The sequence below is a fragment of the Boleophthalmus pectinirostris genome, unplaced genomic scaffold (assembly GCF_026225935.1).
Source record: "Boleophthalmus pectinirostris isolate CB_2022bp ecotype Guang Dong unplaced genomic scaffold, ASM2622593v1 HiC_scaffold_4, whole genome shotgun sequence".
Classification (NCBI taxonomy): Eukaryota; Metazoa; Chordata; class Actinopteri; order Gobiiformes; family Gobiidae; genus Boleophthalmus; species Boleophthalmus pectinirostris.
The window spans coordinates 30,376,576-30,394,570 of NW_026571353.1; the positions used below are offsets into that span (position 1 = coordinate 30,376,576).

Here is a 17,995-nt window from a genome sequence, read left to right on the forward strand (position 1 = left end):
TTTGGTTGTGACATATGTAATGCACCACTAGCAGGGCTAACTGGTATATTAAGCGTTTCCCAAATCCCATAGGAAGAAGGGCAATAACGTCTTTCCCCTTTATAAAATTCACCAAATATTCTCTATGTTCCAGCGTTAAAGACTAGATCTTGGGAATTGCTGCCAACACAGAATGTATGACTCTACGCTGATTGACTGGTGCCTGAACTTGCACTTCTGTTTTTTTTTTTGCAAACCGTCTAGTGTATTCCGATTCCTGACCTAGTTGCTGGAGAATAATGAAGTTGAGCAGAGGCACTAGGGCCTCATGCCTCACAGCAAGAAGGTTCTGGGTTCGATCCCCAGGTCGCCTGGGACTTTCTGTGTGGAGTTTGCATGTTTCTCCCCGTGTCTGGATGGGTTTCCTCCGGGTGCTCCGGTTTCCCCCATCAACCCAAAACATGCCAAAGGTCTCCATAAAACAGTTGATAGTCATGGTTAGTTAAATACAATCAATTCAATCATTGTGTCCTTAGGCAAGACACTTCACCCACATTGCCTAGTATGAAAGTGGTGTGTGAGTGATGGTGGTGGTCAGAGGGACCGATGGCACCGAGTGGCATGGCGGTCGCGCCTCTGTCAGTGCGCCCCATAGGCAGCTGTGGCTACAATAGTAGCTTACCATCACCAGGTATAGAGTGAATGAATAATGCTGTATGAATGAATGCTGAATGAATAATGCTGAATAATGCTGTGTAAAGCGTCTTTGGGGACAGAAAATGTCTGTGAAAGTGCTACATAAATAAAGATTTACTTACTTAGGGCGATATAACCAAAAAAGTAATATTGTAATATTTTTTTTTACAGTATCTCGATAACAGAATTCAGACGGGTTGTCAGAAGTATTGAAAATCAGATACTAATTGATACTAAAAGCATCTACTAGTATCAAAACTAAACACTCTTTTGAGCAAGTTTTGATACTAAATTCACTGGATAGAGATGGACTTTTCCTCAGTAGCTGAATGAATATATCTCCCTTGAAAAAGAGATGGCAAAGGGGCTATCATTAATAAAATATTACATGTTAAAGCTTTAGGATGAGGGAGTACACAGATATAAAACCACATAGTAATATAATAGAAAGTACTATGATTTAATGTTTAAAATGACATTCTATTGTCTTATTAAAGAATGTTTTTATTAACACAGTGATATTGGAATCAGTATTGAGTCTAATCCTTTGCATTGAAATCGAGTTTGATATTTTAGTAAAACACTTTGGGTATTTTTAATATATACGCAAATAAAATGGTGGATGTGATTTTCCATTCAAAACCGCCTTTAACCCTCAGGAGATGTGACAGTGTTTTGTTTCTACTACTCTGTTATTATTGGCGTGGCACAGACCCAGAGAGGCCGATCTGATCCCACTGTTGATGTTGATGTACGAAACACACCCAGACTCATTTTATTTCCCCATAGAACGTAAAACAAGCTGAACATTTTTGCTTCTTTATCATGAACATATAAAACCAACTGTGCAAAGGGGAACTGTTTATAGACTAATCATGGCAACTTTATTACAAAAGAATTATAATAAGTGTATAAGTGTGCAATGGCTTATGAAACCTGGTCTCTGTAGAAATCATTGGTGGAAGAAGGACTAAATTTTGTTACTTAAGTAAAAGTACAGATACTGGAGCAAATAAATAGTCCAGTATAAGTAAGTCCAGTGGTCCACATGAAAAAATCTATAATCTATTATTACCTAGTAGCCTACCTGTTTAAAAATGTACTTAAAGAGTACAAAATGTAAGTATTTCACACAGATTTTGAGTTCTAATGAAGCTTCAGATGTGTAGTGATTTTGATAGATTTGTGCTTTTGTTCAGTAGAAACAATTGTATCAGTTTGTTTTTTTCCATTTTTCTTTGTATATTTTTGTTTGCTCAGACTATGAATGTGTTAAAAAAATAAACCCTCAGGCTTTTCAGTAGCTGTCAAACTATAATAACAAAGTACTTTCACATTTTAGATTTAGATTTACATTTGATTTGGAGATCCAATGAAGCTTGTAGTGATTTTGATAAAGATTTGTGCTGTATTTTGCTCAGTAGAAACATTTGAATCACTTAGTTTTTTTCCATTTTTATGTGTATATTTTTGTTTTCTCAGACTATGAACATTGAAAACAAACCCTCAGGTGTATCAGCAGATCTCAAACTATAATGACAAAGTACTTTTCCTTTTCAGTCCTGTTGAAAAACGTAGTAGAAAGTACAAATACATGCTCTCAAATGTAGTGACGTTAAAATAAAACGTATCCACTTTACTTAATTAAAGCACAGATGCCTAAAATGTATACTTAAGCACAGAAATCTAGCAGTGTTGGAAGGTAACAAAGTAAAAGTGGTAGAGATCCAGCAGGAATGAGAAAAACATCCATTTGATTTGACTTTTGAAGGTACCACTTGCCTTATTTATTATTCCAACATGCGAAAAAAACAACATGACAGAATGAAATATGTTCCCGAAGGCTTCAGTGATGCTTTAAAGGAAGGTAAACGCAATAGTACATTTAATACTATTTAAATATTGCATTAAAATAACATTACACAAGAGGACAGTAGCAGGGAGAGTAGCATAAGGCCAAAAGGATTAGCGTGTACTGTTTTGTTATTATTTTTGCCCTGTGATCCGCATATACCGCACAGTGATTTGATAGTCCATTTGTGTGCACTTGTCTCTTTTATTTGCATCAATATAGTGCACAAATTTAATGGTGGATGTGATTTGCCATTCAAAACAGGGCTTGCTGTTGCCATCGTGTCCAGCGGAGGGCGCCAGTGCTCCAGACAGTCCGCCTCAGAGCTGCAGTCAATGAAAGTGAAGCCCCTTTCAATCCATTATCCTGCTCTGTCTCAAAGAAAAAGAACACTTAGAGATATAAAACTTTCTATTTGTAAAGCAAAGGCAGTTTAAATTTCGAAATAGATCATTAATAAGGCTTTCAAACACCGTGACGCACAGATTGTATTGTAGATTCATTCATTTCAGGGGCATAATTGAATCCAATATCCAGCGGGTTTTCAATTTAATCTGTCTGGTTTGCCCTCCGTGACCCCCCTCTCCTCTCCACGCTCAAAAGGGTGATCAATACAAAGCTTTTTTTAATGTTACGTAACGGGACATCACGGTAGAATCTGGTAACACAGACTAGACTATGCAACACTTGTAAAATGCTGCTATTACACAGAAAAAAAAGGAAAACTACATTAACAGTAACAAAAAAGGCCCACATTTTAGATTTATACACATGTCATATTCATTCAGTACTTCCAGGTCCACTTAAAGGTGCACTGTGTAACTTTTCTCGTATAGAGGGTCTGCCACCTGCTTGACTCCATGGTGGTTTTATTCGTGAAATGTTCTGCAGTGTGACATTTAATGCAACTATCTCCATGGAGACAAGGAGACCACATCACCAAACCCAGTTGCAGGTCAGATCTGTGGAGAACTGGACCCACTCACAGAACTGATTATTTATTTATTTTTTATTTTTTTGCGGTAGTTTTGAGAAATAAAAGCACCTGTAATTGAATAAATACAAAATATACTTATTTAATGCCATACTGTGGAACATTCAGTGCAAAAGAATAAGACATCCACCAGCTATGCGTGTTTTAAAATGTGGAAATCTAAAACTATTAAAAAGTATTTAGATTAGTGGGAAGTTTTGGAGAAGTTTGGTTTGTGTGTGGATTATTTTTCTTATTTGGATAAACTGGTGATTTAGTTGTTGTTTAGTTGTTATTAGACCCTATTTTTCATAGTTAAATCTACATTACTGTTATTAAGCATGTAATTTGCAATGCTTTTACACAAATATAAAGTGTATTTAATCGTGTATTCCTATTTAAAGCTTTTACAAGAACGTTTTTTATCTTTTTCTGATGTTATGATTGGCACCATTCAGGATTACCATGTCATGCTGACTTCTGCCAAGCCAGTCTTTAGTAAATAAATCTCAAATCTAAAAATCTGCGGTACGAGGCTGGTTTGCCCTGGTTTAACACTGTGACGTCACCGGGAGGGCGGCGCGCGCGGGGAGGGACTCTTGGCCGGGTATAAAAGCGCGCGCCGTGGACCTCTAGGCTTCATTCTAAAGTATTGGATGTAAACCGTGATGTCTATGGAAGTACACACCAACATACACAACCACAGCGCCAGCATGTGCGAGTCCACGCAGCGGGCATGCGAGCCGCGGCGTAAACGCACGGACGAGCGCAATGGACCGTCGGAAATGGCCCGGATTATCACCGATCCGGCCACGGGGAAATGCTACTGCCGCGGCAAAGTTTTGGGAAAGGTACTTACTTTTTGCCTCTAACTTGGATGTAATCGCTGAGGGAAAGAGCGTCTGCAGTGTTAAGTTCTAGAGCTGCAGTGAAATTGATTGATTTTGAATCGAATGCACCGCTAATCGATCATGTTGCATTGGTCTTTTTAATCCAATGTTTCTTTCTTCTGGTTTGTGCATGAGTTCAGATTTTAGACTAAGACATTTAAGTTTTATTTTTAGATTTGACTCTATAAATGTTCAGGAAAATGACATTGGATGTGCTTTTAGTAGATCAAAGTAAAATCCAAAATTATGCTTGATCATTAAAACGAAAAAAAATCTTTAATTTACTGTTTTGTCGTAGTTTTGCCCGCAGTGTTAACGCTGTTTTATTTTCAGGGGGGTTTTGCAAAATGCTACGAGCTGACAGACTTGTCCACTAGCAAAGTTTACGCAGCCAAAATCATCCCTCATTCTCGCGTCTCCAAACCACACCAAAGGGAGAAGGTAAAAACTCTGACGCACGGAAACCACTTCCTGAACAACTGACATTTGTACTTTTTATTCTAACGCGATTATTGTGTTGTTTTTCGAAAGATTGACAGAGAAATCGAGCTGCACAAGGCGTTAAACCACAGACACATTGTGCACTTTTACCACCATTTTGAAGATAAAGAAAACATCTACATTCTATTGGAGTATTGCAGTAGAAAGGTATGTTAATTTGCACGTTTCTACCTGCTTACGTTTTCATGCATTGCACTTAAACATGTATTTTATGCTATTTTCTCATAAAGTCTAGGAGCATGACATCATCCAAAACATACCTGGAGATGTGTTTTGTTGCATTCACACAATTTCTGCATCTTTAGGCTATGTACACCTTCATTATTAATTTCACCTCTGAAATTGCCAATTTTTACCTAAGAAAAGGTAAAAGGGGCAGCTGTTGACTTAAAAACTACCACTGCATGACATCACAAGGTGGAACAGAGCATTTTGAGCTTTAGAGATCTAGACAAAACACAACTCCAGGTATGTTTTTGGTGAAGTAACAGCATCCTAACGTGACTTGAAGGTCACAAGAGTCAATTTTGTGTAATATAGGACCTTTGAGCTTTCTTACAAATGCATTATTACAAGAACGTGCATAAATAGTCTATTCATTGTCTTTCGTTTTGTGTTTTAGTCGTTAGCCCACATCCTGAAGGCACGCAAAGTCCTCACAGAGCCAGAAGTGCGTTACTACCTCAGGCAAATCGTATCCGGGCTCAAGTATCTTCACGAACAGGAGATCCTCCACAGAGACCTCAAACTTGGTAAGAGACTGCAACTCGATACAGTGAATTAACTTCTGGCATGTTGAGATGTTATTACCATTTATCTTTTTTGTCTTTGTTATTATATTATCTTGTGACGTGTGAGCTACTGTGTCCAAATAATTTCCCTTGTGGATCAGTAAAGTTTGTCTAAGTTTAGACATAGTGGTGAGGAGGAGGAGAGGTTTGAGGTAGTTGACTGTTCTGCCGCTGCGGTGGAAATGGTGGCACAGTGGCTAAGTGGCCTCACATCTAGAAGGTTGTGGGTTAGATTCAGGCATTCTTGGTGTGTATGATCAACCCAAAATATGCATAATAATTGGCATTTCTCCAGATAAGGTCATTCTGAGCAAACCTCGGTGAAGATGGGTCCTCACAGGTTGCTCTAGATAACAGCAGTGAAGGATCGATCAAAATCAGTGGATCATTTTGAAACGATGAACTCAGTTAAAGGTGGACTATGTAACTTTTCTGGTGGAGCATCTCCCATTTGCTTTGAGATGTTACAGCTTTGTATATAATGCTCCATAATTTGGTATTAAACATTACTTTTCTTCATAAAAGCAAAAAAGAGGCACCTCAAGGCATATAGTATACATACTTTTGTGCATTAAAAGACCATAACTTGAAAGATAAATATGTTTAATGTCCTACTATGGAACATTCCAGGCAAAGCAGTAACTTCTCAATGGACACAAGCAAGTGATGGACCCTCCCAGAAAAGTTACACATTGAACATTTAGGTTAACATGCTTGTTTCATGACAGTAAAGCATCAAAAAAGTCATGCAGTGTGTCTAACTTTGGGCGAAAGGGAGTTGATTCACACAGTTGACAGAGAGATTGACAGAGGAGAGAGAGTGCGCTTCCATGAAAAGCCCGAGTTGTGATTGGTTGAGCCTCCAAAGTAGCCGACTAAGCTCGGCGTGTTTGATCTTCTGTCCTGTGTTGACTCATGCCTCTTCATTGATCTTGTGCATCAAATGTTAATCTTCTCCAATTCTCGCCTTTAGGTAATTTCTTTGTGAGCGAGTCCATGGAGCTGAAGGTTGGGGACTTTGGTCTTGCTGCCAAACTGGAGCCGGCGGGGAACAGAAGAAAGACGATCTGTGGAACTCCAAACTATCTGTCCCCTGAAGTGCTCAACAAACAAGGCCATGGCTGTGAATCGGACATATGGGCTCTGGGCTGCGTAATGTGAGTAATCAAAACTGTTTTGTGTTGGGATTAAAGAGCTGCAGCAAATAGGGGCAAGAGATACTGACTGAAGTTAATGTCTCTAGATGTTCTTTTGGTCAGTGATTATTAACACAGCGAAAATGGCAAAGGTTATGAAATTTGAAGTGAGATTATTTAAAAAAATGGTATATGATACAAATATGTCTAAATGTCAAGCGCAAGAATTGCACAAATGTGAAAGGACTATATAATTAACCACAAAAATACAGAAAAATGACCCAATATTGGAAGATCAGCTTGCATTTTGGAGATTTAAAGTTAATTTATTCTTATTTTATTTTAGATTTCGACTTTCTCTTGTGTATTTCCCACCGCCCCACCAAAAAACTCTGTGATGTAAAAGCTCTTGTCCATGGGTTTCAGAGTTTTGAAAAATTGGGGCTTTTGCAAAAAAAAACGTCCTCAAAATGGCATAACACATAACAGTTGAAACCCACGAATACCTTCCATTCTGCAAAGTTCTCTGCTTGTTTTCTTACACAGTTCTCAACTTCCTGCCCACAGGTACACGATGCTGCTGGGGCGACCGCCTTTTGAAACCACAAACCTTAAAGAGACGTATCGCTGTATCCGAGAGGCGCGCTACTCCCTCCCCTCGTCTCTGTCGCCTCAAGCCAAACAGTTGATCAGCAGCCTCCTGGCCAAGATCCCAGACGACAGACCCAACCTCGACCATATCCTAAGGCACGACTTCTTCACACAGGTACGACAACGCTGCCATTTTTTTTGTTCCAATAGTGAATCCTTGAAAGCTTTGCCAAGTTATTACATAATAGCGCAACAGGATGTGACTATATCCAAACTTATTACTATCTATATGATCTTATTTATTATCTTATTATTATACAGAGATGGGTTGGGCAAATTACTATTGGTAAAGGTGTACTATGTAACTTTTCTGGCAGGTGGTTCTTTATCTGCTTGTGTCCACAGTTAGATTATTACTTCGTCAATTATTACTTATTCAATTGCATGTGTTTAACTACTGGAGCAACGCCTTAGAAAACATGCTTTTTTACTGTAAACGGGGTAGCCTCTCCATAGATCTGACTTGTGAGTAAGCTCGATAGAACATGCCAGGCAAAGCGTAACATCTCGTGCGAAAAAGGGCGACTGTGGCGAGGACTACGAGCATTACCTCATCACAATTAAGCTCTGAGTGATGTCATGGTGTACATAATTTCAAAGATTAGATTAATGACTGCACAAAAGAGCAAAGGATCATGGTCTACGTAGTTTACTTAGTGTAATTTCAGTGCTCGTGGTGTTTGCAGAGAGAGTTTGTATTGCAAAATGATGTGCTGTCCTTATTATCTATTTCACCATGTACTCTCCTGACAAAGCCCACAGTTGGAGAGTTTTTTGTTGACCTTGTTGCCATCGGTTGCACACTGACCCACTTTGGTGTGTTCGTTACAGGGCTTCAGTCCAGACCGTCTGTCCCCGAGCTGCTGTCACTCTCCTCCAGACTTCCATGTGTCTAGTCCGGCCAAGAGCTTCTTCAAGAAAGCTGCAGCCGCTCTGTTCGGGGGCAGGAGGGACAAGGTTAAATACTACGAAACCCTGAGTGAGTACGACTATTGATAAAACCTGATGCATTTCTCAAAACCTCGATGAGTTGCGCAAGAAAAACAAGGATATTATTTGTATTTAGAAGTATCCATGGCTTTGTATATGACTATATGATTTCAGAGATAATTGGTTTTAGGATTTATTTGCAATATAGTGTTTCATATTTAGTAGCAATGATGAAAGTGCAATCTTAAGGTGTGTAACTTTTTTTGGAGGGTCTGTCAGCTGCTTGTCTCCATGGAGATGGTGTTGCTTACCTGAAATGTTTCACAGTATGGCATTAAAGCTGTCTATCTTGCATTTATTCAATTAGAGGGTTTGTTTTTAGGTAACTTTAATGCCATACAGTGGGATTCCAGGTAAAACTATAACAACTCCATGGAGATAAGCAGGTGTCAGACCACGTAAAATGTCACATAGTGCAGCTTTAAGCATATATTTACATACTTGATTATCACTTTTAACATCCCAAAGCGGAAAACTAAATTTTTAAATGTTATTTTCAATTGCACACATAAAAGTAAACTTACATGCTATTGTTATTGTGAATTAAATTGAAGATAAATAAAGGATTTTTGTAGATTTTTAGTAAGTTTTAATCCTAAAATCACAAAGTTTCTTCCCCAGAGCATTTGTAAAACTCAATTACGACCATTATGTTGAGTGAAACGATGGTGGCTGTGGGACTGGCGCTTTACGATGTGATTGTTTTTCTCCCGTAGACAAACTGACAAAAGAGGAAGAGGAAATCTATAAACTGCAACACAATCTGGAGAGGACTGTTATCAGCCAGCAACAGAATCGCAGGATCACCGAGGTTTGTGGTCCCATTATAAAACTTCAATAATAAGACTAAAAGTGCATTTGAGTTCACTGTAGATATGCAATGTTCCGTTTGGTCTTAGCCAATAAAAACAGAAAAACTTTGGATTTGAGAAAATAATTACCACCCTTAAACCCAGGCCTGTGCAACTAATCAAATTCTAATCATAATTACAATTACTGCTCCAATTAATTATAAAAAAATGTGTGTAATCTTTTCCCCCATAAAACGTAGAGAAATTACAAGCCGCTTACTTAATTACAAGTGGTTTTAAAATATAAATCATGAAACATTTCTAATCAAGTGAATGAATATTAAAACTCTGTACTTCCTTTTACTGACTTAGACTAAGAAATGGTCAGAGTTGGTCAAAGTACTGCATTTTATTACTTATACACGTGATCAAATATTACTCTGATATAAGTAAAAGTTGTTCTATCGAATGTGAAAGTACATTAAGTAAGTATTTGCTGCAGAAAATACTTGTGCTTTGATATTGAATCTTACAAATTATTTGAAATGTGCTGCAAATAATATCTAGTTTCAACCTGAAAACCTCTCGAAATGATCAAACCGTGGATAGAGCCACAGACAGAAATAGCTGAGGTGCACTTATGACATATTTTGAGCCCTTTTTTTTCCCCTGAGAACAGTCGAGTGAGTCACCTTGATAAAAAACTTCCAGCATTCACAGTTGAAACACACATCCAGAAGTGCTTATTTCCTCCTGCTTTACATCAGTGGGAGTGTGTTGACTCACGAGGCAGGGATGAGCTAAAACCCCCCGATTCTTAAAGTCCTTTTTTCGTCATCTCTCCTCTCCTCAGAATGGAGCTCTACTTCCGCCGTCTGCCGAGAGCCCGGTCGCCGTGGCAACAGAGAGCCAGTCCCCCACGTCGCAGGACACAATCCGCCTGATTGTGAGAGGCAGTCTGGGGAGCTGCAGCAGCAGTAGTGAATGTGAGTAGTGTCTCATGCTAAGCCCATTTCAGAGTAATTGCATTTTTATTCTCAACTTATCAAAATCTTATCACGTTATTGGCGGATTTCAGATGGTTTATCATCAAAATCGAAGCTAAATTACAGTTTGAAAGGTCGCAATTGGTACAGGCTGCAATTATCTAAAGCAGCACTGTGTAACTTTTCTGATAGAAGGTCTGCCAGCTGCTTGGGTGTACCCGTAATTAAATAAAAGCACTGTAAATATGTTTAATGCCATACTGCAAAGTGGATACTCTTCCATGGCAGATCCTCCACTAGAAAAGTTGCATTGTAAAGCTTTAAGTAACATAATGTCCTCTTCAAACACCAATTATCTTGTACTATTTATGTCCAACCCTCTACAAACTTTATTCTCAGACACGGAAGATTATTTGGTCCATAATTAAAAGAAAAATTACAAACAAAAATAGATACAAGATACAAAAAACTAATTTTGTCTAAGGGTTGACTCATCATAATGGGATTTTCATTCAAAGATCCAATCATTTTTGCTGTAAACATCAATAATGCTTCTCTAACCTCATGTTGTTTAACTATTTCTCATGTTCTTTGGTAACGAACTTCTGCTCAGTCTGTACTTTATTTATTCTGCCCCTAAAGGCTTGGAAGACAACACAACTTGCAGTGTAGCAGAAACCGTGGCCAGCGTACTACGAGGATGTCTGGAGAACATGCCAAAAGGTGAGTCCCTGCTTGCGAATAATGATGACTAATGCACTTTATATTATTGAATTATGCAAATATTGGATTAGATTGGATGCAGATTGGATACAGACACCATGTCCTATAGGCAGGATTATCACAAAAACAATTCTGAATGTCTATTATCATAAAAAAACATGATTTGCAATGAAGTCAGAACAGAAAGAAGCACTTAAAGATCCTGTATTCTGCAAAACATTGACTTTCGTGCGCTTTAATCTATGTTTTAATGTTGTTACCTCTCAAAAAACATAACTGGAGTTCACACACTTTGTCCATCTCCAAAACTCACGTCATGAAGCGGTAGTTTTCAAGTTCGCATCTACCTTTTCGTTTTTCTTCAGTAGTGACTTCCAATTCCAGGACTGAAATGATCCAAATGATTCTAGTTAAGGTGTATGGAGTTTAAAAACACAGTGGAGCACCAGTTGGAACAGCGTGAGAGAAGAACACATCCTAAATACGCGGCGTTTGTGTGTTTTTAAACATGTGTGAATGAAAGAAAACGCAACTCCAGGTCAGTTTTTTGACGAGGAAACAACGTTATAACATCGATCAAAACACAGAACAATATGAGCGGTTTAAGTCCAAGTACAGAATTGATGGAGTAATTATCGTGACAGGACTAATTCTATTGGTTAACTGTCAGTCTGTGCTCATTGTTCTTGTGTTCCTTCACAGCTGACAACATGCCCCAGGGCTCCAGCACTTGTAACCTGCAGTGGGTGACTAAATGGGTGGACTACTCCAACAAGTACGGCTTTGGCTACCAACTGTCGGATCACACTGTGGGAGTCCTGTTCAACAATGGGACCCATATGAGCCTGCTGCCAGACAGAAAGTACGCACCCTTTAAATAAACTTTACCTTTTAATTTCTCAGGTATTATTAGTTATTATTGGATTAGTCGGTGCATGTTTGGTTACGTAGTTGAACATGGGAGAACTGGGAAAGTGTATGGATATAAAAAGTCAACAAGGGACACCAGGGAAAAAAAACAAAAACAAAAAACGATGTCTAGATAAATTAAAATGAAGGAAAAATTAAAAATAACACTGAAGTGCAAAGAGTTGTTTTTCTTAAGTGCAGCAAGATGTATTTTCAGATTTTAAGCACAAAAAGTTCAAGTGAAAGTTACTCAAATCATGATAATTTTTTTTTTACTTCAAGTCATTTTAACCTCGCTAGATTTTAGTTTTTGCAGTGGACACAAATTATTCGCAGAGACAAGAAGTTCATCAAAAACACAGATTGCAATTGCTTTGATGAAAGGCAAATTAGAATATTGAAAATTAAAAAACTATCACGCATTTTTAAGCACATTTCTGATGGATTGCCTTAACATCTTTGGGATAATGGAGAAAAAAGGACTCTAGATAGTTTTTTTTTTTTTTTTACCCACACTTATTGATTAGTAGTTGTGTGTACTGTGTATTTGTTTGAGAGATAAATATATCAGGCTGTGATTGGCAGGAAGGAAGTAGGTCATGCAGCCTTTCTATCTGATTTAATGCTACAATAAATGTTTTTTTTTAATATATATTTTTCCCATAGTGAAGCCAAAAAATGTTGGCATGGCATGATTACTAACATTTTTTATTTTTTTATTTTTTTTCAGAACGATCCATTACTACGCAGAGTTGGGCCAGCGTTCTGTCTTTCCAACGTGTGAGGTCCCAGAACACTTTGTGGGACAAGTCACCGTCTTGAAGTATTTCTCCCACTACATGGAGGAGAATCTCATGGATGTAAGTTTAGTTTAAGTCTTTTCAACCTCTTCAAAGTGCATATAACAGGTTAGACTACTCATTTCTAGTTACCTTTACAAGAATTGTCTAAAAATGTTGCCTAGTTTGACATTTTGATTTACAATTTTACTTCTTGGATGGACATGTGCAGCAGAAATATATATATAGAGGTAATTCGACAACTGTTACCTAGCAACCATCCAGTTAAAAAGAGCCAAAACTCATCTAATTTACACACTAGTTATAATTTGATGAATATATATCATTTACAACACCTTTATTTTGCTAAATTAACATTTGAACTGAACCAACAATGTTGCTCCTTTTGCATACCTTGGAGTTTTGTGCATAGATTGAGGGATTCCTGAGAGCTACTTTTGTACTTCTCACCTTTTTCTAAACTTTTCTTTACGACTCCCACTTAACTAATACAAAACTATGATAAATATTGACCAGAGCTGCTACCCCACCAAACCAAATCCTGAAAACCTGTTCTGTGCACTTGGAACATTTGTATGGTGGTGCCTTCGTGTCCCAGCCTGCCACATGTTAAAGCTGTTACTGTTTGCTTGCACAGGGCGGGGACCTGGGCACCATGACAGACGCTCACATGCCTCGGCTCTACCTGCTGCAGTGGCTCAAGTCTGACCGCGCCCTCATGATGCTCTTCAACGACGGCACTTTCCAGGTAAATAACAAACTGTAGACTCACTGGCGCAGGGAAGGCGGAGCTGGTCCCGTAACATTTCACTGTGACGATTGATTGATTAGAATAGATCAGTGACTTGGGATTAAACAAAACATTTTAAAGGTGAACTTGTAACGTTTCTGATGGAGAATCTGTCAACTTCTTGTCTCAATTTAGGCATAATTGTGTGAAATGGTCTCCAGTGTGGCATTAACTGCATCTGCTTTTCATTTATTACATTTAATTGTCTTTATTTGCTCATGAATGCCTTGAAAAACACAAATTTGTACCATGAGCGGGCTTGCCTCTCCACAAATCAGACCTGTAACTTGGCATGGTTGCATCTTCATCGGAATAGACAAGTTCAGCGCTTTACTGCAGAACATTCAAGGCAAAGAAATTGCATATCCATGGAGAAAAATAGGTGTCAAACCCACCACCATTTACAAAAAAATAAAGAAAAAAAACTTGACGGTCACAGTAGGTCATATTTAGTTCTCAAATTATTAACTGAGTTTTATTAATTATCCAGTTCTACTTAATATTTGCATGGGGAATTGCCAATCTAATCCAATCTACTTTATTTTGTATAACACATTTTATAAACATGACAGTCACCAAAGTGCTGCACAGACAAATTAATACAATAGTAAATCATGAATAAAAACAATAAATAAAAAGTGTTAAAATGCTGAAGCTAAAAATTATGTAAAAAAAAAAAAAAAAAAGCAACAAAACAAAACAAAAAAACTATAAATAAATAAAAATAAAACATAAATAAAATAAAAATAATACAAATAAATATAGAAGACTACACAACTCACACGGTGCTAAAAGCCAGAGAGTAAAAGTGCATTTTAAGATTATTATCCAACTCACAATGGACTTGTGTCAACTAATATGTGAAACTACTCATAAAGTAATTAAAGGTGTGCCCACCTACTAAATCGGATATTAGGATTTCCTGTAAATGTTCTACAATGAAGCTAATGTTGATGGAGCTTCAATTGCAGACTCAAGAATACTCCCTACGGTGACTCATGGCTTAAATATTTGACTTTTTTACCTTAGTCATTTCTTTGCAAAGGGTTTGAAAAGGATCCGGAAAACCAATAATTTAGGGTTGTCAAAAGTTTTGAAATTCAGATGTCAAATTATACTAAAAAAAGTCATATTTACAGGACAAAAATGAACCTTTCCTGAATGATCTTGAGCTGTCAGAACAAGTATAAGAGCACATAGACTAGTATACGCCCATGGACCACTTTTATGTAATTATTTATGCAATCGAACTCCACTTTGGTTCACAGGAGTTGGACGAGTTTGTTTTGTGGGAACATTTAGACACTTTGAATGGAGCAGGTTCAATTTGTCTGACACCTCGACAGTGGAAGTTTTTCTGGTCGAGTTATTTATTGAAGGGAAAGAAGAAAAAAACAACAACACGATACCAAGCTGTTCGTTGCATAACTGGACTAGGACAATGATGCCAAGACAATCCAACTGTTCAAGATTCAATTCAAAGTGACATACACTATTGTTATATGGATTGCTTGCATCTACTGTAGCAGAGGTGTGGACTTGCAAGAGTTGGACTCAGGTCAGACTTGAGTCACTATTTTTAGGACTTGAGACCTGACTTGATAAAATGCACTAAGACTTGGGACTTGACTTGGACTTGAGAAGACTTGAGAATCACTTTTAAATCTGAATTCTTTCTGTTTTGACTTAATGATTCAAACTAAGATCTTGTCAAGACATTTAAAAAGGAAAAATTAACATTTCTACAACCCTTACATCCTCCTCTTCCTGTGTTTGGAACTTTGGTTTAAAGACTTGAAATGACTTAAAGTTGGACTTGGACTTGGACTTTTGGGCCAGTGACTCGCCTGTGGACTTGCCTGTATTTGACTTGGGACTTGACTCGGACTTGAGGTCAAAGACTTGAGACTTACTTGAGACTTGCAAAACAACAACTTGGTCCCACCCATAGAAAATTACTTGGTTTAAGTAGTTTCAATTATGCATTTTGTCCAATATTACTTCGGTAATTTCAAGATTTTTTTGCATCCAAATATAACTAAACCCTAAATTAGTCAAGACTTTTCATTATTTTTAATTCACGTTAATTTAAATGTGCACTGTGTAACTTTTTCTCGACAGTTACTACTTTGCCTTGAATGTTTCGCAGTATGACATTAAACGTATCTATCTTGCTTTTATCAAAATTGTAAAAAACAAAAAACAAAAAAAAAACTTGATAAACATTTGCCTTGTGAATGGGCTCGCCTCTCCACAGATCTGACTAGTAACTTAGCCTGGTCGCTGCTTCTTACATTAATAGAGATGTATATGTTTAATTTACGTTTTTACAATGTTAAAACTATCCACAACATTTAAAAAAAAAATGTATTTAACGGGTTTTTTTTTCCTTTTTTGTCTCTTCCAGGTCAACTTCTACCACGACCACACCAAGATCATCCTCTGCTGCCAGCGCGACGAGTACATGCTGAACGTACATCAACGAGGATCGGGTTTCCAAGAGCTTCAAACTCAGCTCTCTCCTTTCGTCCGGATGCCCTACGGATCTACGCGAGCGCATGGTCTACTCGCTCAACATGCTGCTGCAGAGGTGTAGCTAAAGAACCGACCACAGAACGGAGAATGCCACTGGGAACAATGCAAACGAGTGGGACTGACGCTAGCCAAGTCTATTAGCAAAACCCACGCCAGCTAGACCGCGGACGTATAAGGACAATGCGATGTAGCAATGTGGAGGCGGGTCATGCAAAAAGGGCTGCTTTGTATGTCGACTGTTGAAGAGGAGGAGACGATGAAGAGGAGTTGGAGTATGTTATCGTGAATGGACCGTTTTGAAAAGTAAAAGAGACAGAAATGTATAAACGCTGGGCTGGAACTGGCGCAAATGTGGATGAAATAGGTTGTGTTCACGGATACTCGCAACTTTCGAGAATCCCAAGAGTTTTGAAATTGAGGTGGAGGATGTGTCAGAGTTCTGTGGTGGGATTTTGCGGGTTTGACTGTCACATTGCAGATTTGTTGATCTGGTTTATGGTTAATATGTCTGTAATATCTCTGGATCAGAAGTTTGTCTTTCAAAAACCGCAAATTTCCCGTAGATTTACAAAACTCCTGCCCTCCATCCGAAATTATAACATCGTCAAAATCTAGAAAGTGAACGCAATCTATTAAAAGACTGATTTATAGATTATATTGCAGTGGAGACGAGTTTAAAAGTGGCTTGTTGTACATTTGTAAATTTTGTACAGTGTATGTAAATGATGCTAGTGAAATTGAAAACTGTGATATGTTTTAATATTGGACACAATGGACAGCGTATTGGAGCCAGAGGAGAAAGACGTTCAAAACAAACAGATCAGATTCTGGTCTGAAGCCATTAGTAAAAACACTGTTCAGAATAATTTATTGTGTTCAAAGTGCCGTATTTATTTATTTAATAATAAAAACCTTTTTGTAAAAAAAAAAACTACCCCGGAGTACTTTTCCTTCTCTAAAGAGTCTTTTTTTTTCTAATTTTCACATATTAAAATAGGACATTTACTGTTTGGGTTGGTGCAAACTAAGAGAACATTCACACATCAAAAATGTCAGGAAACTAGGACCTGAGCTTGAATTAAACCAGGACTACACAAGAACTAAACCAGAACTATACAAGATCTAAACCAGGACTACACAACAACTAAACCGGGACTATACAACAACTAAACCAAGACTATACAACAACTAAACCAAGACTGCAAGAACTAAACTAGGACTACACAAAAACTAAACCAGGACTACACAAGAACTAAACCAGGACTATGCAAGAACTAAACCAGGACTACACAAAAAACTAAACTAGGATTTTACTAGAATTAAAGCCAGACTCAATCTGCTTTGGTTTCTGCACAAACCTCAGCACTGCTCTGTGATTAGTCGCTAACCTGAGGGCCCATATACTGTAAGTGCTCCGTTTTCATGAAGCTTGAGATTCCTTCAGGATCATGTAGTGGGTTAATACAAACATTTTAGGACCAAAACAGAGCAAACAGAGCAAACAGCCGCAGTTAGAGAGAGAAAGGGACAACATTGCAGTGTAAATCCATTGGAGCCAGGATCTGGAGGAGCCGGTGTTCTGTTGAAATGAGCTCCCCGTAGCCTAAATCGACAGTGACATGTAATCGATTCACACTACCCCTTCGACAAGCTTTATGTTTATTCATGTTGTATAGATCCAATAAAGCGAACCTCCCAAGTTTTACAACCTATTTCTTTGGATTCGAGACAGCGGGTTTGATGCTGTTTGCACAAACAACTCATTTATATGAATATGTGCAGGTAGTTAATTTCGACAGTCAAATAGGGCTCAGATTAAAGGTAGCACATATCGCCAGGCCAATGTAACCATCGAATAATGCTCCCACTGTAGAATCACCATTATTCATTCATTTATATGAATTTGGGTAGAGGTAGCTCATTTCGACAGGCCTATATCTTCTATCAAATAAGGCTCCCACTATATAAGAGAAAGAAAGAAATAACTGGAAACACTAAAATC

At 37.9% G+C, this 17,995-nt stretch overlaps 1 protein-coding gene across 1 annotated transcript; it reads left to right on the forward strand.

Moving 5' to 3' along the window:
- The first annotated feature begins 4,158 nt into the window (after positions 1-4,158).
- On the forward strand, positions 4,159-16,927 carry plk2b (polo-like kinase 2b (Drosophila)). Its single transcript, XM_020932307.2, is given in 15 exon segments — positions 4,159-4,351; positions 4,724-4,831; positions 4,922-5,038; positions 5,514-5,643; positions 6,656-6,839; positions 7,386-7,584; positions 8,301-8,448; positions 9,176-9,270; positions 10,104-10,236; positions 10,879-10,959; positions 11,662-11,821; positions 12,599-12,728; positions 13,306-13,416; positions 15,866-15,928; positions 15,930-16,927. Coding segments are annotated over 15 exon segments (1,971 nt in total). The 5' UTR covers positions 4,159-4,168; the 3' UTR covers positions 16,059-16,927.
- The last annotated feature ends 1,068 nt before the right edge of the window (positions 16,928-17,995 follow it).